We start from the raw sequence: 24,573 nt of genomic DNA, 5'->3' as shown, positions 1-24,573 counted from the left end.
GGAAACTTATAAGTTATAAAAATCTTTTAAAGTGTCCACCGCTGGTCTCCAATTGTTGCATACCGGGAAACCGCGTGGCACCGGTGGAAGATCACTTTTATCCCCTACGTGAATGACCAGTTTCATTCCGGTTATGTGATGCCAAGTAAAGTGGCAATGAAATAACCACCATCCTATAAAATAGTACTTTTATCTTCATCCGAAGTATTTTAATAAATTTATAATGTTGTAGATGTGATTCAAATGAATTTAATTAGCATCAATGATATATTTACGATAAATGATTTTAGACATTTAGAAGAAGAAGAAGAAGAAAGTCTAATTTTCTCGAAAAAGAAGAACAGCTATATGGAGAAAATGCTATTTTGGAAGTAATTAAATATTTTACCAGGATTATTCGCCTTGAAACGTATAATTGCATATCCTCCATTTATCAGTTTAATAGTGTCTTTACCAGGTGGATTTGAATATTCTCCATTTTTAAGACGTTGCGTGTGTTGGTCTATTACTCCTTCTATATCTGATCTCGAAATATTTCTACCACCAAAATCCCCCATACTAAATACTCTAAATTCATAACCGTGCAAGTGGAACGGATGATATAGGCCAGGCAGGGGCACTGTAATATAATTTGTTATTTAACGTTATTAAATTTGCAATATTCTTTTCGTAACGAAACAAGATCAGCCTATTAAGTAGGTCAACATTCTTTTATCTTGTACTAAAGACAAATACTAGATACCTTCGTCGTATATTACTAGCTCCACGATATTATTCAGTTTTGCATTGATAACGTCAGAACATGTGCAAGGTTCGGTACAATCGTTCTGTACGTTTTCCTTGCATATTGTTTGGCAAGAACTACGTTGCGAGAGTAGAGGCGCCGATGGTTCCACATACGAGATATTATTAAACGTAGCAGCAACCTCGGAACCTGCAGCTGGACCTAAAACGAAACAAATGTTTTACGAAAACAAGATAGATAACAATAAATAAATAACTCATAAATGAAATATAACAATAAAACGAAAAAAAATTGTATTTCTTTAATTGAATGCAAATAAGCAGATTTTGTATATTTATTATTTGTATATTATATTTTGTATATTTATTATTTTATGCTCATGTTGCATAAAAATTTTTCTGATATAATAGATACAGAAACAAAGAATTAGACCACAATAACACTTCGTGTAATCAAATCTTTTATACAATAGTAAAAAATGAAGGATGATATACTCTGCATACAAAATAAATGATATCATATTATTTATGATAATATTAGAAAACAGTAAAATATAAAATAATATTTACCTAAATGTCGAAGAAGATGCAATCGGACATTGTGTGACATAAGGAACACCATCGTAATATTGAAAACCGTTTTGGAAAATTCCGTGCCAATGTATCGTGACTTCCATTCCTGTAGCAGCATTCTCAACGTCGACTATAATGCGATCGTTCAAACACGTCTGTAAAGTATGATAGTTGTACAATTTTCCTATATCATTACGATTACCGATCAAAAGAAACGTGAACCATGTGTTTCTAAAAAAATTTTAATCTATTACTGTAATATAAATTAACGAAAAGGCAATTACCGGATAGTTTTCGAATGTAACAGTACTTTTGCGTTGGACATGTGCGAAGAAACTAAACAATTTGCACAAAATTCTACCTAGAATACCAAGATCACCCAACATTAATATACCAGAAGTCTATCGTTATTTAATATTTGAATATAAAAAAAGTACGAAGGAGAAATGGCAGTTTGTTATCATATTACAATTTTTACCTTGATCAGTGGTCCTGGTAACTGTCGATTGATTGGTATCAAGGTCTTTTCAATTCCATCTCATTGGATACATTGGTCCCTTCCAGTTTCCACATCACAAGCACTGATAATATTGATATTTAGTTTATTTAATCATCGATTTAAATATGTAAGCATCTTTATTTCTAACTTATTTTATTGCAGCTATTTTCATAATTCGACGCTTTAATTGAATATGTATCGAGAACTCTAAAAATTGGTAATTTATATAAAATAATTACTTTCACATTAGTTTTAGATTTACCAATTGTCATTAATGACATTTATCAAACACTGCTTCAATATTTTAACTATTAGAAAAACCAAGTGATATTTGAACCAAACATTAGTCTCATATTAGTTACAGAATAGATACTGTACTAAGTGTAACAAATATGCATTATTCGTGACATAATTGTTTAAAAAAGCATATTAACACGTTGACTGCCGCACTTTTATTTATTTTGTCCTGGAATTCGAGATGAATTAAAATATACTATACTGTAACATTTATTTTTTGAAAAATATTATATCGTATTTCCCTCACGTCTTTCCGATAATGTTATCTAAAGCATTTGCATCGTTGACTATTTTTTAATCCACGAAATTTTCGTTATTTCAGACATTCTAAGAAGATTAATAAAACGTGAGTGTCTGATGACTATCGTAGTTATTATATGTATGATCTAAATGTAAAATATTTCTCAGTATACATATATGTATATCAATACGTACGGTCCTTGTGTCGTATAGAATTCAATGTGGAAGGTATAATAACAATTTTTAGGTTTCTCATTATCTTCGGGCGTAGACAGCTTTATCGATGAAGAATTTGCGCTATGGTCATTCGCTGGACCCCAATACGCTGCGTGTAAGTAAAACATTGTATTAAAAACGATATTCGAAAATCATGGAATCGACTTTAATCAAAAAGAAACATAATGATACAATCTAAGTAACGATACTACGAAGATTAATACGGAAACTTAGTTTTATTTTAAAAAGAGATTGAGCATTTTATAAATATTTTATAAAATTTTATAAAATTATATATTTTGCGTAAGAATATGCATACCTTAAATACATGTATCAAGAAAAAGACATAGAACAAATGATTATTAATCGATTTACAAGCATTAATTCCATCATTAAAGGCGAACAAAAATCGGTATGGAAACAACGAGTCTCCTCAGTATGTAGTTGGAATAAGAGGGTGTCTTTAAAATAGTTCGAGATGTATTAAATATAGTAAACTAAAATGAAATGATCTAAATTAAGGAATATTCTGTAATTGATATTGCGTGTTACTCATTTCAAATAAACCCATATTCATACTTATACATACGGTTACTGTAAGACAGTTGTGTGTGAAACAGTAGAATAATGCAAAATGCATAAAATTTTTCCGTAATCTGAAAAATTCTTAAAAAATCAAGGAGCGCCATTTTTCAGCAAAACGAAGCAAAATCGACCGATTTACTTGCTTCCTTTCAGTTGGCTACTACTGGCATTTTTCCCGTTAATACCGTCAATTTATACAAAAAAGCAGCGATTTAATTATTTTAAAAACTTATCGGGTGCCGATTTTCTTTTAATTACTTGTAAGTTTACCGTTTGAAAGCTTTTTTGTGCTGAGTTTCTCCAAATTATACGACGTCAAGGGCATCACTTAAATGGATGAATACAATATCTAATCACATATTCGAATTGCATGTAATAAACATTCTGATAAGAAACAAATTAAATGCTGTATAAACAATTGCTATAGAATGTTTTATTAGAATTCTACGTAATAAATAGACTTTTAATTGCCATCTTGTTGCGTATACAGACCTGACTTTGTAGATTTCTTTTCAAGAATTCTATGCTTCTCATGAAAATACATGTTTATGATTCATCAACGATTCATCTTAATATTATGATATCAACGAAAAGAGAAACAATTAAAAAGGATCTTTCAACGTTCAATAAGATGTTATCTTAAATTCAGTTAGTTGTTTCATTTGATCAGTTTGAAATTTTGTCACATGTACGATACACAACGAAATAATATTTAATTCTTGCTGTACAGATAATGATTTCATACTGGAACTCGATTAATAATATACACTTAACCTTTCATATTTCCTGACATATAATATCGCTTATAATTTCATTCCTATTCGTTGTATTTATACTACATATTTATTACTATTTTATTTTCCATTTCAAAGTTTCAAATCTTCTAGGCGAAATTAATGTCTCATTTCGAAGGTTATGTTAAATTAGAAGATTATGTTAAGATTATGTTTAATGTGTGCTAATATGTAACATCAAGATAACTAAAATAACAGTAAGTAGCAAGTAATCTATTATCATCGATTTTCGTTAATAACTAGAAAATACCTCCGTTTTTCTATTTTCGCAAACATATTATTTCCACAAATAAAAATATCCTACCAGCGGCGTGTACAATACATATATAAGGTGCTCCAACTTATTGTTCATTTCCTGGGAGTTCTGTGGCAGCCGATTGCGTGAACCTTTACTTTGTTTACTTTGTTTAATATTGACAAGAGGAGATCCAACCCCAGTAATCTTTACATACAGTTACTCATATAATTGTTCAAACGCCCTCTCAAATCGGAATAAGCTTTTTAAAATTGGATCGAACGAGTCGAGTTTTGTTGACTTGTTAGAACGACTAGTTTAGCAGGTGAAGTGTAAAAAATGTTTTGAAAAAGTTGCAATCGAAAAAAAAATTCAACAGCATATTTTGGAGATGTAGCTGAAAATTTCATCGAAATCGGTCGATATGGAAACAAATGGCAAGCATCGAAAGCTGCAACGATCTTTAGGTTTTAGTCCGAAAATCATGAAAAATTGCGATTTTCACCATTGTCAAGCGTTTGTAGCTTACGGAAACGTTAATCGATTTTTCAATTTCTCAAAAATGCTCAAGTCGTTTGACCCAATTTAAATCAATTAATTTAAGAAAAAGTTATGCTATTTGAAAGGAAGTTTGATCAATTAACCGAGTAACTGTATATTGTCAAGGACATTCTCCTAAGTAATCTCCAGAAGGTTTTAGAAACACCGTACGCGTTGCTCGTTCAGTCCATTCGTTCGTAAAAATCTAATCCAACCCAGTACCAAATCCACACACGAACGAGTCTTTTAAAAAAAGGAATTGAAATGTACTGCGCTTTTTACGAGCGAGCACGTGTTTTTTTTTCTTTTCTTTTTTTTAAGAAAAATTGGAAGATAAACACGACTATCGCGTCGGCTATGTCCATGTGCGCAATCGCATATATATATTTAGGTATGGTAATTAGGTATAAAGAAAACGTATTTTTGAAATTAGCTCTCTAAGGAATAACGAAAAGAGGCCAATTGCAGGTTGTAAGGAGAATGTCCTTGACATATGTCAAGGTTAATTGGAGTTGGGTCCTCGTTTACCGACATTTACTCAAATTAAGGTTATGATTACTATAAAATGCCACTGTATGAGGAATTTCAATTTCGTAATTTTAGTTTTAATTACACGAAACAATACATTCTCACATACGTCTTTTAGAACACACTCGTTTCTTGTCTTCTCCTCGAAAATGTTTTCACAATCAAAAGGGTCAAGTACTCGTTAGGGGACGTAAAATTATTGACTTCTTTCTTGTCAATCTTGTAGTTTTCGACGTGTTTCAACGTAAAAAGTTTTAATGCGTAGGACTCACTGGTTCGAAAATTACGCGTATATAAAACCGAGTATTTTTAACGACTTGACAAATTACTTTGACGCTGTATTGGCTAAAATTAATTTCAGCTGTCGCACGCTCCAATAGGACCACTAAATTGTCCGAGATTATTATGTCTATATATATATATATGTATTGGGTCGTTGTATTTCCAATTACGAAATCGTCTGATAAAATTATGGCGCGAAGTCATTTATTATCTGTAGGATATTGGATGTGGGAAACACGGCAATATCGGCAGGAAACTGCACTCGTTACGCAATTCTTCTTCAAGGTAGAAAATCGTGAAAGTTTTTTATTCGCTCCTTTGTACTTCCCCAGGCACGCAAGCAATGAACACCCGGACATGGTATTCCATACAAATTAATTTAATGTATAAATTTCAAGCTAAAAAGTCACATTAATTTTACGTTACTACAAATAATTTTCGTTTACATTAAGAAGGAGAATCCTTTAAAAGGACAAAGGATAGGTAAATATTTGTTTAAAAAGGTAATTTGTGACTTATATCGTGAAGAATAAAAAAGAGTAAGTAAGAGTAATAGATTCTGAAAATATTATATTTTTGTTTCATCACTTTTTACATGTTACCATACAATCAAAGAATTAATTAAACTTAGGGATACCGAAAACCATAAAAATCGTTCAAAGTATGCAACGCTGGTCTCCAATTGTTGCATACCGGGAAATTTAGTGGTACCGGTGGAAGATCTTCTCTGTCCCCTACGTGTATGACCAGTTCCATTCCAGTAATGTGATGCCAAGTAAAGTGACAATGAAGTAACCACCACCCTATAAAACAATATATTATATCTTCATCCGAAGTGTTTTAAGCACTTACTGTGTTGTAAATATGATATAAATGAATTTAATTAACATTAATCAAATATTCGAGACAAATGTTCTTAGATGAAGAAGAAGACAGTGCAATTTTCTCAACAACGGAAAATTGTTTCGGAAATATGTATGTATATAATTAAATATCTTACCTGGATTATCCGCCTTGAAACGTACAATTGCATATCCTCCCATTGGAATTTTAACAGTATCTTTACCAGGTGGGTTCGTATATTCTCCATTTTGAAGGCGTTCCGTGTGCTGCTCTATTACTTCGTCTATGTCTGCTGTCGAAACATTTCTATTATCACCAAAATCCCCCATACTGAACACTCTAAATTCGTAACCGTGTAGGTGGAACGGATGATATAAGCCCTCCAGTGGTACTGTAATAAAATTTTGTTATTTAACATTATCGAATTTGCAATATTTTTTTGCACAATGAAAAAAGATTAGTCTTTAAATAGGTCAACATTCTTTTATCTTGTTTCGTACTAGAGACAGATATTAGATACCTTGGTCGTATATTACTAGCTCCACGACATTATTTAATCTTGTATTGATAATTTGCGAACATGTGCAAGGTTCCGTGCAATCGTTCTGTACATTTTTCTTGCATACCGTTTGGTAAGAACTACGTTGCGTGAGCAGAGGCGCCGCTGGAGTCTCGTACGATATATTACCAAACGTAGAAAGAAGCTGAGAATAATCGTTTGCAGCTGAAACGGAACAAATGTTTTACTAGTAACACAGGATAGACATCGACAAATAAATAATACAAAAATGAAAAACAAGGATAAAACTGAAGAAGAAAATTTTATTCTTTTAGCCGAATGCAAATAAGCTGATTTTCGTATGAATAATTTCTTGCGCGTTAGAAATAATTTGCTATGATAAGAAAATGAACAAGAGGACTTGTACATATGCATATACTTAGTTACTTTCAAAGAAGCATTAAATATAACTTACTGAAATAGGTGCGGTACATGTCTGCTACAAATAATGTTCTGTCCCCATACTGAGAGTAATTGTAAAAGAAGAAAGGTAATATGTGTCTCTCATCCGGATCAACTTTCAAGAGATCATCATCGGTCTCGAAGGCTTCCAGTTGGTTCACGCAAATCCCATTTTCTGTGTTGTCTGTATTGCAATCCTGTCCACTAAGCGGATTATAGGTCTAAAAAATCGAAATCATCAATTAATAGAAATCAAGGAAGAATCGGGTATTACAGTTGTTAGATACACCCAAATAGTATTTGAAAAATAATTGGAAGATTTTAGTCTGAGAAATTTATAAAAGCTAAAGTAGTTCGTAATAATTAAAAATAGAATTAAAGCTACATTTCTTTCTCAGGGAAAGTAAATTTTTATTTAAGATGAATAAAGCAGAGTATGTTTTGATACCTACAACACCATCTATTGTATCGTTATAAGTAGGACTTGGTCTTGTAGGCCAATTAGGACCACCATCGTATTTTAAGATAGCTAACTGCTGTACCCCAGTTTCGTTACATTCACCAAGTCCACGCACTTGTATCCAATAAGAATCAACATTTTGATTTGCAGTTAGGATAAAATCGACGCGTTCACCTGTATATTTCGAATGCTTATTTTAAATACATAAAACGTAAACTGGTACAATAAAGCAAGTTTCTCTCGACTCTGTATTAAAGCAACAAAAAGTTCTATCGTATGGAAAATATTCTTAGTCGTAATAACGTAATAATCTAATCGAACAGCCGATTTCGAAAGGAAAAGTTGAAATTTATCAAACCTGAAGACGAGATTATTTTATCCACTGTTCTGGGTTGCACGTTTGCACCATCCTGAGCAATTATGACTAATTGATGTCCTTCGATTCTAAGTTCCGCCAGGCATACTGTACTGAAAGAATTAATCATCCGTATTCTGTGTCGTTCTCCGCTCCTTACGGTATATTCTGTTATCGGTGAATTGGTAGTTCGGCCGGTAACTGGATCCTAAAAACAATTATAATTTATTAATAATTAATAATCTGCTTCTAACGAATAGTATTAGCAAACAGAAACGAAGAAATCGTTTCTATCCAAAATTTACAATTTAATCGCCTAATGCTAAGAGTTTTGCGATCCTTAAACAATATAATATAAAAGAATATTTTTCCAGTAAAGATATACATATAGTTTACCGTCCAATTTCCTAAACCGTTTATAAGTATGTTCTGCGGAGCCTGTCCTGGGTCACGTCTATACGAACCAGGATAACGTTCTAACGATAACACATGCATCCAATCACTTAAGAATATGATAATTTCATCTCTATCGTATGATTGATAATGAGGATCTCTAGATGGTGGATCTCTAACAATAAGACCACCATATTGCCCATCTAGCATGTGTGTCCATATGTGAGAATGGTAGAAATGCGTGCCCGAATTTTGCGCTACAAAGTCATATCTAGAACAGGATATCACAAAATTTGTATTTCATTTAGTTTCATACCGTGATATTTTATAAGAAGCTTATTTTACATAAAATGTTTTCTTTTATAATGGACACTAAATTAAAAAGATTAAACCGTAATAACAGTTCGCGTAATCAAATCTTTTATATAATAATAGACAAAAGAAATGAAGGGTGATATATCGTTAAATAGCAAACCGAATAAACGATATCATGATATTTATGGTAACATGAAAAGACAGTAAAATATAGACTTTAAAATAGTATTTACCTAAATGACGAAGAAGACGGAATCGGACATTGTGTGACATAAGGAACACCATCGTAATATTGAAAACCGTTTTGGAAAATTCCGTGCCAATGTATCGTGACTTCATTTCCTGAGGCAGCATTCCGCACGTCTACTATAACGCGATCATTCAAACACACCTGAAAAGTATGGCAATTGTAAAATTTTATTATGTCATTACAATTACCGATCAAAAGAAACACGAGTCAAGTGTTTTCTCAAAAAAATTACGATCTATCACAAAAGTGTACTGTACTTTGTATTTTCTTTATGCCCACGTACTTGTCGAAATTAACGAAAAGACAATGTCGAATAATTATCGAATCTAACAGTACTTTTATGTCAGATATATGCGAAGAAACTGAAAAATTTATGTAAAATCCTGCTCAAAATACCAGGATCATATGAAGAATACAAAAGAGAAATCGCAATTTGTTATCATATTACGATTTTTACCTTGATCAATGGTCCTGGTAACTGTCGATTGATAGGTATCAAAGTCTTTTCGTATCCATCCCCTAAAATACATTGGGACCTTTGAGATTCCACGTTACAAGCACTGAAAATATTGATATTTAGTTTATTTAATCACCGACTTAAATATGCGAACATCTTTATTTCTAGCTTATTTTACTGCAACTATTTTCATAGTTCCACGCTTTAATCAAATATATATCGAGAACTCTAAAAATTGGTAGCTTACATAAAATAATTACTTTCACGTTAATCTTAGTTTTACTAATTCTCATTTAATGATAAGTACCAAACGCTCTTTCAATGCTTTAACTATAACAAAAGTTTTAAAGCAACTAATAGCTCACGACGCCCTAAACGTGTTCATTCTACATCCATCGCAGATCTAAACGTCTTACAACCTAAATTGGATTCGTGTCTTAAAGACGTTCTACATCGTAGATTTCTACATTCGTAATTGTCCAAATTGTTGAGCATACTTTTCTTACGATTACGGATAATATGGATTGTCCAGTTCTATACGAGTAGTGTAAATCAATAAGATCGCGTCCACTGACAAAATACTTGACCGAAACGTTTACAATTTCGTTGTATTATATTCGATTATTCAATTATTTAATTTAACTTTATAATATATTTTTCCTTCGTTTAGAGCCTACTTTTTACCTCGGTTCTTCGTTGTTTTTATTATAATAATCCAACGAATAACATTTTTACTTCAATATCAGTCTCAAAACAATGTCTCGAGGCACTAAATTTTCACTAATTTTTGCACTTAATTCGTCAAAAGATTTCAAGAAGTGAATTCTTCTTTGAGAAGTCTGGCACTAATAAAGAGATATATACCCAATATCTCTTTTCTGTGGTAAAATGATAATTAAATAACACACGTAACGAAAGTATATTTGTTCATAATTTCGGTATCAGGTTACCGCGTCCATGGTTAAATCGCAACTGGCAAACGCGAAACGCGGCGGCAAATTAACATAAAACGCTCGTGTGAGTTGTCAGGAAAATTGTCAGAAAAATAAAAACAAAGAAAAGACACGCAAGCGTGGTGTAAGGTCATTCGTCTGCACTGGGCTTAGACTCTGTGTAGACTTTTGCCCGCGCGATATCTCTGTGATCATATATCCTTCTTCGTGCTTCCAATTAAAAATAAGGAAAACAGACATACGATCGCAGCGACATCGCGCGAACAAAAGTCACTCGTCTGCATCTGTTCTAAAGACGTACGAGATGGACGTGGCAAAAACATCCGATGTCGTTGTTTATAAGACGTCCATGGAACGTCTTCAAGACGTTTCTAAAACCCCGTCACACCGTACAATTTAGTTTGCGCTCGGTTAATTTGACCGACGAACATCGATAAATGTCTCGCATGAACGTGCAGTTTAGATAAAAGCTGATACTTTATAGGGATACCTACGCGTGTTCGCGTAATTTTTGTTTGCGAAAAGGATTAGAAGATAGTTTGAAGTTTAGAAACAAAGGGCAACAAAAGTAATTCTTTGTTAAGAAATATTCCGAATTATAATTGCCGATATATTCCGGGAGGAATATTTTACTACTAGAAAATATTTTAAAGAAAATTGAGATCAGAAAGTTAAAATCGGATCAGAATTTTAGAGACAGCGTAAATAGGATATCAATGCAATAAGCAAGTGCTTAAAGAAATCGAAATAAAATTACATTTAATTTGCTATCACGTGATTGATTTTTCATTTTCCTTTAGGTAGCAGGATATGATGTAAATAATTTTTTAATTGTTCATACAGCAATTGTCAAAGATTGATGAATAATATTAATTTATGAAGCGAGTATAACAAACAACGACTTAGCATTAAAGTACAGGTGATTAGGAAGAGAAAGGAAGAAAGAATTTAAAAATTTAAGGATAGCATTAGTTGTGTAATATGTGAATATCATCCTTATTTTACTGTTATTAATGTTTATTTCTATAGAATTCAGTATAAAGAAATTCTCACTTCAGATGCTATATAAAAGGTAAATATTACGGAAGACAGAAGAAAGACCGAAATACAAATTCAGATACAAAAGGAACAGCGGAAGAGTTTCGATTGTATGTATATTATTATAGTATATTAAATATACAGGGTGGTTGGTAACTGATGATACAAGCGGAAATGAGGTGATTCTACGCGAAAAAAGAAGTCGAAAATATAGAATACAAATTTTTCGTTTGAGGCTTTGTTTTCGAGAAATTGACTTTGAATTTTCGCTCGGTACGCGTGCACTTTATCACGTCTTGTTGTAACGGATTTCACTGTAGATTTTTAAAAAAATTAAAAAAAAATTAAAAAAGAAATGTTTATTCTATATTTTCGACTTCTTTTTTCGCGTAGAATCACCCCCTTTCCGCTTGTACCGCCAGTTACCAACCACCCTGTATATGTATATGATCCAAACTTAAAATATTATTCAGTATATATATGTATATCAATACGTACGGTCCTACTGTTGTATAGAATTCAATATTGAAGGAATAATAACAATTTCTAGGTTCTTCAATATCTGTGCAATTTCGTGCACATTCTTCGGGCGAAGAAAGTACTATCGATGAAGAATTAGGACCATAGTCGTCGGCCCAACCCCAGTACGCTGTGCACAAGTAAAACAATATATTAGAAACGATATTGGAAAATCATCGAATAAAATTATAAAATCTGTCAAACGATTCTAATCAAAGTGAAGCGTAATGGTATAATTTAAATAGCAATAATACGAAGAATAATACGGAAATTTTAAATTTTTATTATTATCAGAAAATTTAAGAAATGAGATTATAAATGTTTTGCGTAAGAATATGCATACATTAAATACATGTATCAACAAAAAGAGAAATAGTAAATGATTATTAATTCATCCACAAGCATTAATTTCATCATTAAATGCGAACAAGGATTGGTATGCAGACAATGAATCTCCTACGCATATAGTTGAAATAAGCGGTGTCTTTAAAATAGTTCGAGACGTACAAAACATAATAAACTAACTTAAGGAATATTATGAGTTACTCGTTTCAAATGAATCCATATTCATATATGCATGAATTATATACACTAATAATATACTTTGTATAAATAAATTTGCAGTAATTTGACAAATTTTTAATAGACAAATTACATTTGTGAACACTTACGGTTACTGTACGACAGTTGCACGTGAAACAGCAGAACAATGCAAAATGTATAAAATTTTGTCACATTCTGAAGAATATTAAAAAAATTAACAAGCGTCATTTTCCACTAAAACCAAAGTCCGGCGTTTTATGGGCCTTCTTTTAATTGACTACTACTAACATTTTTTCGCGCTAATAGCTTCAATTTATAGAAAAAAAAAACCGGCAATTTAATCATTTTAAAAACTTATCGGCTTATCTACATTTCCGGGTATCGATTTACTTTTAATTACTCTGTAAGTTGTTTATGGTTTGAAAGCTTTTTAGTGCTGGCTTCCTTCAAATTATACAATGTCGAGGACATCACTTAAATGGATAAATGCAAAATCTATTCCACATATTTGAATTATATGTAACGAACGATTCTGATAAGAAACAAACTCAGTGCTGTGTAAACAATTACTATAGAGCGTTTTATTATAATTAAACGTAAAAAATAAACTTTTAGTTTCAAATATCTAATGTAAACGTGCCAGACCTCTGGCAGAAATCCAACTTAAATTACATTCTACTGTATAAAACAATACAACAAGGGTATAATATAACATATATAACAATAATTTATCACATTGTTATAATGTCAATTATGGAAGAAAACATTAAAAAGGATTCTTCCATGCTCAATAAAATTTTACATTAAATTCGGTCAGTCGTATATTTTTCGTCTGAAATTTTGTTGTATGTACAATACATGAAGTAATACTTAATTCTTACCATTTGTCATTTACACAACTTATTTATCTTCTTCTTTTTCTTTCAAAGTTTCGTTTATCTTTTTACACGTAATTGATGTTCCACTATGCAAATAAAAGCATGTAATTAGTTTCTTATTATACCCAAAATTGGAATAATAACAAATACATATTGATAATATGAATAATGCATGTCACTGCGTAGTATAAAGATAACTAAAGTAATAAGTAAGTATATAAGTGATTTATTACGTCGAGTTTGCTTAGATAAGTCCGAAACATTTTCCCTCTTTCTATTTTGTCGTATACGCACAAACATGATAAAAATATCATCTTCAAGGTGACTTAAGGTCCTAATCAAAGTATTAAGAAAAGTGATACATTTTCATAAGATAGTGTTTTTTAATTCTAACTTATAATTCAGAAATATTTTACTTCTCTGCTTAATTCTGATAATTCAAAAAATAATGCAAAGCATTTAGATTAAAAGGAAATATTGTTTTAAAATGCACCTTTATATTATCTTTGGATGAAAGTCGTAATTTTTCTTTCATATTGTATAATGTAAAAGCATTAAATTCATGAAGTTCGTCAAATAATTAACACATTATCTTTTTTTATATTTCAGATGTATTATAATTCTTGTTGTATAGCAGATGTACATGTACATATACGAGATGCTCAATCTCCCTTAATTTCTTTTACATAATTGGACATAAATTATTTATACATAAAATGCATTATATTGTTTACTTATCGAGTTGGAAATGCAAACTGACTTATATTTATGGATATAAATAAGTCTGTGGCGTCGTATTCAATATAAAAATACAGTTGTATGTTTGTTTAAATCAAATTTGTAATATATCGAGATGTTTATAGGAAAACCTGCATTATTTATTTAAATAAATATCGCATAGACAATAGTGATGTGCCGAAACGAATAATATTTCAATTCAATGCAAAATATGCGGCATTAATATCTAATATGTTGTAAGAAATCCATTCCCGGCTTTTAAAGATATAAAGATTTACAAAAACTTCTGAACAGTATCTTATACCAGCTGCTATTCAACTTGTGGATGAGATCATATCTCATTCTTCGAGGAAGAAATATTGCCCAGCTTTCTTCTGTTCCAAATCCTATTAACAATAAAATAAAATATGTACGAGAAAATTGATGACATAAAAAAAAGGTAATGTCTAAAATAAAGTAACATACTTTCACGGACTGGCTCTTATTAATCCTCGGTCTGAAATTGTTTGGATCTCTTCTGAACGTAATACCCAAAAGTTCTAAAAATCTGTTCATTCCATTTAATAGAGATTGCGGACTATGAGCTGTAGTCGCTAATGATGGAGTACCGGAAAATACAATTACACGGTCAGCCAAGTACGTAGCCATGATAAAGTCATGCTCTACTACGAATCCCGTTTTCTTCGCATGTAAAATAAACCTAAAATAATCCCGTATTTTGATAATTTTTTTTAATATTACAGATTAATACAAATAGCCAGAATTTTCAATTACCGTTTTATTACTTTAGCTGCAACTAAACGTTGCTCAGAGTCCAGATAAGCAGAAGGTTCATCGATTAAATAAACATCGGCAGGCTTTCCAAGACATAAAGCTAAAGCCACTCGTTGTAATTCTCCTCCAGAGAGATTCTGTACTTCTTGATCCATAATATCATCTATTTTTAACGGTTTCATAACGTCAGTTACAAATTGAGGATGAACATAAGCGTCCCTAATTTTTTCATGTAATAATTGCCGTACAATGCCTTGAGATTTGGGACTAATTTTTTGTGGTTTGTAACTAATATGTAACTGGGGAATACTTCCTACAAAGAATAAAATTAAATCATTTAATATCAATAATTAAATCATTTACTTTTTTATTTAATACATAACGAATATATGAAAAGTTTCTTGACTGAAGTAAATCTGACTTTACTTACCCGATCCGTCATCAGGTGGCAAATTACCAGCCAACATTCTGATGAATGTCGTTTTTCCCGTTCCATTTTCACCAAGTAGCACAAGAATTTCTGAATCTGTAAATTGACCCTTCTCAACATTTAATTTAAAAGAACCCATTGTCTTCGTCATCGCGGGATATTCGTAATGATTCATGCGTTTGACTTCTTCCTCAGTTGCACTTTCGGCTACTTTAAATACAAGAGATTCCTCACGGAATCTCAAATTTTCGGTTGGCACGAAACCATCGAGGAAAATATTTATACCTTCTCTAACAGAGAAAGGCATAGTAACAACACCATACGCTCCCGGAACACCATAAAGGCAACAAATAAAATCAGACAAATAGTCTAAAACTGATAAGTCATGTTCCACTACTATTATGAACCTGATAAATAGGAATGATATTTTAAATTATATGTATATTTTTATTATATTATTTAAATTATTTATACTATTTACTTATCAGGATGAATAAGAGATCGAATCGTCACAGCCGCATTGAGGCGTTGCTTTACATCTAAATATGAAGATGGTTCATCAAACATAAAAATGTCTCCATTTTGAATGCATACCATAGCACATGCAAAACGTTGAAGTTCTCCACCAGAAAGTGCATCAATACCTCTATCACGTATGTGCATTAAATCTAAAAGAAATTCAATAGTTCCATTGTTAAAAATCAGCTTCCTCGCTTCATTTTTATTATTTTATCGCTGTTCTTAAAATATCTTAAAAATATAAATTATTAACAGTAATTTGAACTTACCCAACATTTTACAAATTTCCATCTGATTTTTACACTCATCCTTTTTGTCTAAAAGCTGTTGTACAGTGCCTTTTACAGCTTTAGGAATTTGATCTACATACTGAGGTTTGATAAGAGCTTTTAAATCATCTTCCAATATTTTGGTAAAATAATTCTGCAATTCACTACCTCTAAAATGGCTTAAAATTTCTGTCCAATCTGGTGGATCCTATATTAATTAAACGAGAAAATTCCATAAACTTATAAAAAAAATGTATATTATGTGAAGAAAATATATTATTATACATACTGAAAATCGTCCTAAATTAGGCTTTTGTTTGCCTGCCAAAATTTTAAGAGCAGTTGATTTCCCAATTCCATTAGTTCCAACCAAACCTAATACTTCTCCAGGTCTTGGAATAGGCAGTCTGTGCAGTTTAAATGAATTTTTTGAATAACGATGTGTCGTTTCTTTCTCTAAATTACTAGGAAGATTAATAATAGATATTGCCTCGAATGGACATTTCTAAAAATACATATATATATATATATATTATAATTTTAAAATATTAAATTGCTTATTATTAATTTAATATAATAATATTGTACTCTATTATTCACTAATATTTCTCTATAGCATTTCTTATTATACCTTAACACAAATACCACATCCAATACAAAGTTCTTCAGATATTGATGCTATCTTACTATTAGGAGTAACTTCTATACAAAGTTTTCCCATTCGTACTACTGGACAAGATCTTTTGCATTCTTGCCTGCACCGTTTTGGTTTACATTTATCAGAATTAACAATAGCTATACGAGTCAACCGATCAGTTTCCTCCATTGACTTTTTTGGTGGCATGATGGTAAAATATTTACCTGCCTGAAAATGTTATTATAGAATTTAAATTTAACAAAGGAATATTTAAAATTTATCATTATTTTAATTTCTATTGCTTTCTAAATACTAAATTAGGTGCATAATATGAAATTTTAAATAATATAATCGCTATAATATTACAAGTAATTGCGGTTATTAAATAAGAAATATTAAATTGACATAACAAATTGACAATGAAATTACAACTTAAATGTGAATATTCTAACAAGAATGTATCCAAACAATCAAAATATATACACTAAATTGAAAATAAAGTAGAACTTTATTAAACATATCATATTTTGAAATAATTGAATTTGTTTAATCAAAATTTTTCTCAACGAGGAATATTATTAAATAATTGAACTACTTAGAAAATATTTCAACATATGTTCTGCTTATATTTCGTCATAAACGAGTAACCACTTTTTCAATTAGGGCTGTATGAAATGAAAGAATGTAATGAAAATGAAAGACAATAAATTAATATTAAACATGTTATATTATAATTTTCATATATTTGCATTTAGTTAAAATGTTTAAATACATGAAAATAATGCTCAGTTCTACCACGAGTTTCTAACCTCAGGCAATTAATAATAAAACATGTTAATGTTAACATGTACTTTATAAATATACCACATAATTAATAAAAATAATTTTTTTCGTATGTGTTAGGCCATTACTTCATAGTACTTAATATAGGCTTGTACAAACGTATACCTGTCAAAACCAAAAACGTGGAGGAAACTCCTTTACAACCTTTTCGAAGGAGCTTCCGCACTCATACACCACCACATGCCCTTACTTCGATCATAGAATATAGAAATAACATAGAGTACGTACTCGATAAGAGATGTATCTTCTTAAATAACTTTTAATTCTTATAATAATCGTAACATTCTTCTAACTACAATAAAACATTTATATATTGTTAATCTAGACGAATTACATAATTTTATAAAAATTTGCATAAAGTAGTAAACAATTTATTCTCCGCTTTCCGGCCATAAAAGGAACTTGTTTCATAATTATTTTCCTCATTGACTTGCATTTACTGATGTATAGCATTCACAGTATTATATATTAGTGAGTGTATTCTCGTTCATCCGTTTACCTACCTACACATGCATCCACTCATACAAAATTTTTACATGCATAATTTAGCTTTTAATTTCTAAAAAAAAGAAGAATGTATAAACTGCAAAACATATAATTATCATTATTCACAATTTATATTATACTTTGACTTTAAGATTTGTATTAATGTACATAGAAACAAAATCATTTATTATAATAGAAAAAAATAATACACAATATAAATTGAACGAAAGTATTATAAATTATTATTATAAATTTAACTTTCCGGGTGTTTCCAAAGATTGCGATTTACGCTAGTGTACGCCACCTAGGTCGGTATATATATTATATCATTTATATCTTCCATGAAGCATTATAAAGATTTGTTCTGAAGATTTAAGCATAGAATAGTAGGAATTACTTATATCTTCTGATTTTGTAGTGAGTACTACCACAAAATAATGTCATTTTACTCTTTAGAGACTTTAGTTCCTGACTGTTCTAACAATACATTACTCTGATGTATATGAACAAATATTAGCCTAACCGTATTTGGTTTTAAAGCAGGTGTCATATGACAGTTCTTGATGCGTCTTTTGTTTATACAATTCACTTAATTGATGCAGTGTCAAAGATTAGTGTACTGTAATGTACTATAATACTTACTATTTATTATTACATGTAAGATCTTTATATTTATACATAACAATTTTTGAGACTTGTATATTGTAAAAAATGGCGGTTTCATGTAAACATTTTCTTTTGTAAATTTTTTGACTTCCTGTCTAATATTGGTCACCATTTTTGTTCGTAAATCTTTTTATAAAATTATTACGAATATTCAGTAATTATATCTATGTTTTATAGATTAATTTTCAGTAATGTTTTGATCAGTCTTTATTAATTAGATTTGTTGAGATCTATTTTTTTATGATATATTATATTAATATCTTTCTTAAGATATATTCCAAATTTTCCAATTGTTTACTTTCCAACAGGTTTTAATTTTACTTTTTATCCAAAAACATGTTAAATATATTAATATATTTTTTTATTTATATCATAATATAGCTGTTGCATTAAGTGGAATGGAGCGAAGTATTCATGAAATGTTGAAAGATGCTCCATCTTTAAATGATAGCGATAGTGCAGTTCATAGTGGAACTCCTCCACCTCATGTACCAAATAATTGTAATAATGAAAATCAACCTAGACCAGCTACAATAAACTTAACATTGGGCAGTCCTATATCTCAAATGTGTAAGTGGGATTTGTGTTAAAATGAAGTATAATCTAATAAATTTATTGCAAAGAATTAATTTGAACATTACTCAAATATTTTTATATATCTAATAGCTGTAACAGTATCTCCAAATACACCTATTCAAAATGGTGATACACAGACAATGCGTACTGCCCAGAGTAAAATTGAAAGCATTAAAAATTGGAGTATTTCTACATATAAGTGTACAAGACAATTAATGTATGAAAAACTTGGGAAAACATCCCGTACAGTAGATTCAGGTAAGTTCTATATAATATAGCTTAATGTTATTTATGTTTCTTATATAACTGTTATATCTTTCCTTTTATAGAACTTGAAACACAAATTGAATTATTAAGAGATACTCAAAGAAAGTACTGCAATGTGTTACGATTATCTAGAGCATTAGCTTCTCATTTTCATCATGTTGTTCAAACGCAACATGCTTTAGGGGAAGCATTTTCTGAGTTAGCACAAAAATCTCCAGAGTTACAAGAAGAGTTTCTATATAATTCAGAAACTCAAAGGAATTTGACTAAAAATGGTGAAACATTATTAGGGGCCTTAAACTTTTTTGTTTCTTCAGTAAATACACTTTGTAATAAAACTATCGAAGACACATTATTTACAGTACGACAATATGAAACAGCAAGGTAATTGTTAATATCACACTGTTTTAACAAGAGAAATAGTTAAATATACTTTGCAAATATTTATAAACAAAAGAGGTTTGTTTACAGAATAGAATACGATGCCTATAGAACAGATCTTGAAGCATTAGCACAAGTAATAAAAAACGATAGCAGCAATGCAGCAAGATTGGAAGCAGCACAGGCAAATTATGAAGAGCATAAGCAAAATTTTGAAAAACTAAGATCAGATGTTTCGATTAAACTTAAATTTTTAGATGAAAATAGAGTATGTTATTAGATTTAATTTTTTATATTATATTCTTTTAAAATGTTACATATTGTAACAATTTTTTTTCTTATTACAGATCAAGGTAATGCATAAACAATTATTATTATTCCATAATGCAGTATCTGCTTATTTTTCTGGAAATCAAACTGCTCTGGAAGCCACACTGAAGCAATTTAACATAAAAGTTAAATCGCCAAATTCATCTTTACCATCGTGGCTTGAACAGTAGTTACATTAGAAGAAATGAATTCAAGTTATGGGAAACATGAACAAAAAAATGCATTCGTCCATACGAATTTCTTCTTGAAAGACAAAGGAAATGACAAGGTAGAACAACTTTCAAACACTCTTGAAAACGTACTAAAGGACACTGCTGTCAAATAGTTTGTCAGTTTCAATAAGTTTTTGAAGAAGAATAGATTGTCATCTAAAAACAGACTGAATAATTTCTGAATTATGCTTTAAATATTGGCCAATATCCGTGATGCATGTCATATGTATCAATGAATTTCAATTATATAATTAATAATTATATGCAACAGTTAATAATAATGAATAACTTCTGATGAAAGATTTAATGAAGATTCTTTTTATTCGATAGCAATGCTTACAAAACTTTAAAGGCAATAGATATTTAATTTTTATATCTGACTTAAAGAAGTTCTAATGTAAATACATAAACTATGATGATATATTGAGCTTTGAATTTTACGGTATGTACAAAACAGCATTGATTCTTTACTTATATTAGCATCAATTTAAATTCGATAAATTAAACAAATTGAGAACTATATTATTTTAATATTCCTCATTTCATTTTAAATAATAAAGATATTGACCGAATTTTAACTTCGATTCTCTTATAACTATTAGGTCGAAATATATTCCTTATTTCCGCACGTTGTTAAATTTAATCTATTTTAAAAGAAAGAGAATCTGAGTATTTCCAACTACACAGGATCAAAAAAGATTATATCATATTTTTAAAATATGCGGTGCTAATTAAAATGAGCAAAAAAAAATGCTAATATTAGACGGTTTAATTTAATAAGTGCTGTATGTTAGTTTGATACAATCATTTTTGGACACTCCATACATTAAATGTTCAATATTTCTACTTATTTATTATTATATGTAGACTGCGGATTTTTATGCATTTTATAGCAAATTTAAAAGTGCAAAATTGAACAGAATGTATATGATATGAAGAAATATATAAAATATCGTATAGTGCTTTCTGTGTACTTGTACCTAAAATAAGGTACTTGTATTGTCTAAAACAATTTTCTGCTAAGGCTATTCTCTTTTAATTATATACTAAATGATGTGAATTTGTATAAATATCTGCAGTCTAGTTGTATGTATATATTGACTTCATTTAAAATTTTTTTATGTAATAGTCAATTGTTTTGATAAAAATAGGAACAAGTTACATGCTTATGATTAGCCTAATCATATTTTTAAATTAATGGTACTTCCTTTGTGCAATTAATATTTATACAAAGATGCTTGTAACTAAGTTTACTTAATTTTATTTTCTTTTTCAAATTATGTTATATACATTTTTACAAAATAAATAATTTTTATTTTGTTATTAAACATATTATCATAACACAAAAGATAATATGTAATTATAATATCTAACTTTTATAAAACTTTTAAGTATTTTAATATAGAAAATATAAGTTTATTTACATTTTTATATATACTACAGTATTGGTTTACTAAAAAAAAGAATTAATTTTGATTAATGTATGAAAAGGAAAATATTTAACTGTTGCAAAACAGATTCAAACTAGTCATATTTTATAAGTGAATATTTAAAAATTAAATGGCTTGTGTAAAATTATAATTTTATATACTTTCATACACATTGACATTATGTATACAAATATTTCTTTTAAAGCAGCACTATTGTGTATACTGAAACGTTATGAATTATTACGCTTCATAAATAGAAAAATTTTTAGTATAGATAAAATAAATGTATGTACATTGTCATTATTGTTTGTTGCTTATACTTAAAGTTTACAGTAACATTAATAGTAACTTAAATCATAAAAATGAAGCTAGTTATATTATGATATCATCAATGCGTCTTATCATGTTTTAAACTAACTCTTCCAATGTGATCATAATATAAATCTTCAAATACACATATAATAATGTGTATGAGTGAATTGTACATCAAATAAATGTACAATTCACTTTCCAAATTTTTGCGAATTATCATCATTATACATCTACATTTATGCATAAAGCAAAAATTATGATTCATACTGTAATAATAACATTTTATTTTTTTACATAATGCAAATTAACTTAATATATAATTTCTGAAAATTATTATATCTTTTTATTATGAATCTATAGAAAATACATTCCATTATTTAACAGGTTTTTTTTAGGAATGTTTAGACCAACAAAAGCAAATACTGTAATTAAACAAAAATAAAATCTTATATTTATTAAATAGAAATAAGAATGAGAAGTTACACAGAATAACTTGAAATATCCAGTTGAAGCACTTTTTAAGTTATGAAATGTATTGTAGCTACTATATTATGTTCCTAATCATGATGTTATTGTGTGTATATTATGTGTATACAAACTCCAAACAATAAATGAATGCTTATATATCTTGCTTTGTATAGAATTCTTGTTAATTACTAGCACTGTTTCCTATCAAAATATCAAGTTTTATTTAAAAACTAGAAATGTATTATCAAAAAGGTAATTATAGTATTTTGTATATTTATTATTTTCATAGAATATTTACATAAAATATATAAGTGTTTTACAAGAACTGATTGGTAAATAATTATAAATAACAATAAATACATACAGGAAGAGAAGTAATTTGAAATACAGTTAGGTTTAAAAAATATATTTAATAGAAGACCTAATTAATTTACAAAATTGACTATCTATTGCTTTCAGAATTCTGCTCTTTTTGTGCTGCATCTAAAGCTGCCTGAGTCTTTTGAAATTCTTCCATGCTTTTACGAGCGATAGCAGGTTGCACTTCCATAAATATTTCCATTATTTTATGATTCGCGTGGATATGTTTACCTGAACAGTTCTCTATGCATTGAATCTATGGTAAATTTAAAAACATAATAAAAAAACAAATTTTATATTTTTTAGTACATAAGTACTTGTAGATTCAATAATTGTGATGGGATACATGAATTTTATAAATAAAACCAATAATACATTTTAAATTTAATTATAACATACCTCTTCTGTAGATATATCCCTTGATATAAATGTACTCACGCATGTCTTGAAACATGTTTCAGACATTTGATTAAATAAATTATGGAAATCCTTCATCTATAAAAAATATAACATTAATACATAAAAATGTGATTTTATCGGTATTTCTATGTACAATAGATGAAATAGGTTAGGAGTAAATAATCAATTATTAGACATGGATTATTAATAATTAAGTACATTTCTGATAATTGAAGCATCCATATTTGAATTATTTATTTTAATTCCCAACTTAAATAATAAGTTTACAATGTCACAGTATTCGCCGGTTTTACTTTTATCCAGGTTATGTCACGTAAATGTACTTCAAATTAGTATCGATAACTTCAATATCGATCGTTGATATGTTTTGATCGATTTTGGTAAATTTCGAATAAAATAATTTTAATTAAAAATTGTTAATTAATGAAATAACAATATTGCAATAACTTTGCAAAGTCACAATCTTTTTCAGGATTCATTAATGACCAATATCATGTTGCGTTTATATGTCACATTATTGAAACATGATTAAATTACTTACATATACGTATGTACATATATACATACAACTATTAAATAATTGTTTTCTTTCTACCTTTAAACACTTATTGTAAATATTAAATAGTTTAGAAACTGTAATACTTTCAGCGACTTATGATAGCTTAAATTTCTTTCCAAATAGAGACTAAGTCAACGTATATTCAGAATATTTGAAATACTCAAGAATGTAGTACAATTTGAAACTTGTAACATAATATGTGTTATACATTTCTTTCAATATTATTTATCTGCGACATATTTTATTTTCTCGATTAAAACTTTACACAATATAATATTAAATAATATATACGACGAATGAAACATCAATAGAAATTTATGCGAAATAAAAAACAGCATTATAACAGCAGGCACACATATGAGAAAATGATGAAACAATGGGAAAATTAAAAAAATAGG

At 29.3% G+C, this 24,573-nt stretch overlaps 5 protein-coding genes across 8 annotated transcripts; 1 reads left to right on the top strand and 4 right to left on the bottom strand.

The window, feature by feature from the left end:
• Nucleotides 1-6: 6 nt before the first annotated feature.
• Nucleotides 7-3,479, bottom strand: LOC138179810 (uncharacterized). Its single transcript, XM_069112953.1, has 6 exons — nt 3,413-3,479; nt 2,549-2,678; nt 1,315-1,548; nt 743-957; nt 389-619; nt 7-173 (listed from the first exon to the last, which is right to left on the bottom strand). The coding sequence occupies exons 1-6, from the start codon at nt 3,477-3,479 to the stop codon at nt 7-9; spliced, it is 1,044 nt and encodes a 347-aa protein (XP_068969054.1).
• Nucleotides 3,480-6,077: 2,598 nt separating this feature from the next.
• LOC138179619 (uncharacterized) lies at nt 6,078-12,907 on the bottom strand. Its single transcript, XM_069112588.1, has 11 exons — nt 12,749-12,907; nt 12,057-12,207; nt 9,568-9,670; nt 9,094-9,251; nt 8,549-8,816; nt 8,156-8,360; nt 7,790-7,971; nt 7,351-7,558; nt 6,897-7,100; nt 6,534-6,767; nt 6,078-6,336 (listed from the first exon to the last, which is right to left on the bottom strand). The coding sequence occupies exons 1-11, from the start codon at nt 12,846-12,848 to the stop codon at nt 6,161-6,163; spliced, it is 1,989 nt and encodes a 662-aa protein (XP_068968689.1). The 5' UTR covers nt 12,849-12,907; the 3' UTR covers nt 6,078-6,160.
• Nucleotides 12,908-14,086: 1,179 nt separating this feature from the next.
• Nucleotides 14,087-17,960, bottom strand: pix (ATP-binding cassette sub-family E member 1 pix). Its single transcript, XM_069112590.1, has 9 exons — nt 17,814-17,960; nt 16,860-17,093; nt 16,518-16,733; nt 16,229-16,436; nt 15,922-16,108; nt 15,441-15,847; nt 15,011-15,323; nt 14,702-14,936; nt 14,087-14,622 (listed from the first exon to the last, which is right to left on the bottom strand). The coding sequence occupies exons 2-9, from the start codon at nt 17,070-17,072 to the stop codon at nt 14,575-14,577; spliced, it is 1,827 nt and encodes a 608-aa protein (XP_068968691.1). The 5' UTR covers nt 17,073-17,093; nt 17,814-17,960; the 3' UTR covers nt 14,087-14,574.
• Nucleotides 17,961-18,379: 419 nt separating this feature from the next.
• On the top strand, nt 18,380-22,359 carry Arfip (ADP ribosylation factor interacting protein arfaptin). Of its 4 annotated transcripts, none has more exons than XM_069112607.1 (7): nt 18,504-18,611; nt 18,738-18,851; nt 19,242-19,430; nt 19,527-19,694; nt 19,766-20,087; nt 20,175-20,352; nt 20,432-22,359. In XM_069112607.1, exons 3-7 carry the CDS (start codon nt 19,259-19,261, stop codon nt 20,582-20,584), a joined length of 993 nt encoding a protein of 330 aa, XP_068968708.1. In that variant the 5' UTR covers nt 18,504-18,611; nt 18,738-18,851; nt 19,242-19,258; the 3' UTR covers nt 20,585-22,359. The 4 variants fall into 4 exon arrangements, with proteins under 4 accessions (XP_068968709.1, XP_068968706.1, XP_068968708.1 ...); XM_069112606.1 differs by having other exon boundaries at nt 18,525-18,611; nt 18,735-18,851; XM_069112608.1 differs by lacking the exon at nt 18,738-18,851 and having other exon boundaries at nt 18,380-18,506.
• Nucleotides 22,360-22,967: 608 nt separating this feature from the next.
• On the bottom strand, nt 22,968-24,093 carry LOC138179633 (mitochondrial import inner membrane translocase subunit Tim10 B). Its single transcript, XM_069112616.1, has 3 exons — nt 23,815-24,093; nt 23,596-23,691; nt 22,968-23,452 (listed from the first exon to the last, which is right to left on the bottom strand). Exons 1-3 carry the CDS (start codon nt 23,836-23,838, stop codon nt 23,279-23,281), a joined length of 294 nt encoding a protein of 97 aa, XP_068968717.1. The 5' UTR covers nt 23,839-24,093; the 3' UTR covers nt 22,968-23,278.
• Nucleotides 24,094-24,573: the final 480 nt, after the last annotated feature.

Source organism: Bombus flavifrons, chromosome 5 (genome assembly GCF_040668555.2).
Source record: "Bombus flavifrons isolate JBK064 chromosome 5, iyBomFlav1_principal, whole genome shotgun sequence".
NCBI lineage: Eukaryota > Metazoa > Arthropoda > Insecta > Hymenoptera > Apidae > Bombus > Bombus flavifrons.
The sequence above is the reverse complement of the archived record's forward strand: the minus strand, read 5'-3'. Positions and strand labels throughout refer to the sequence as shown.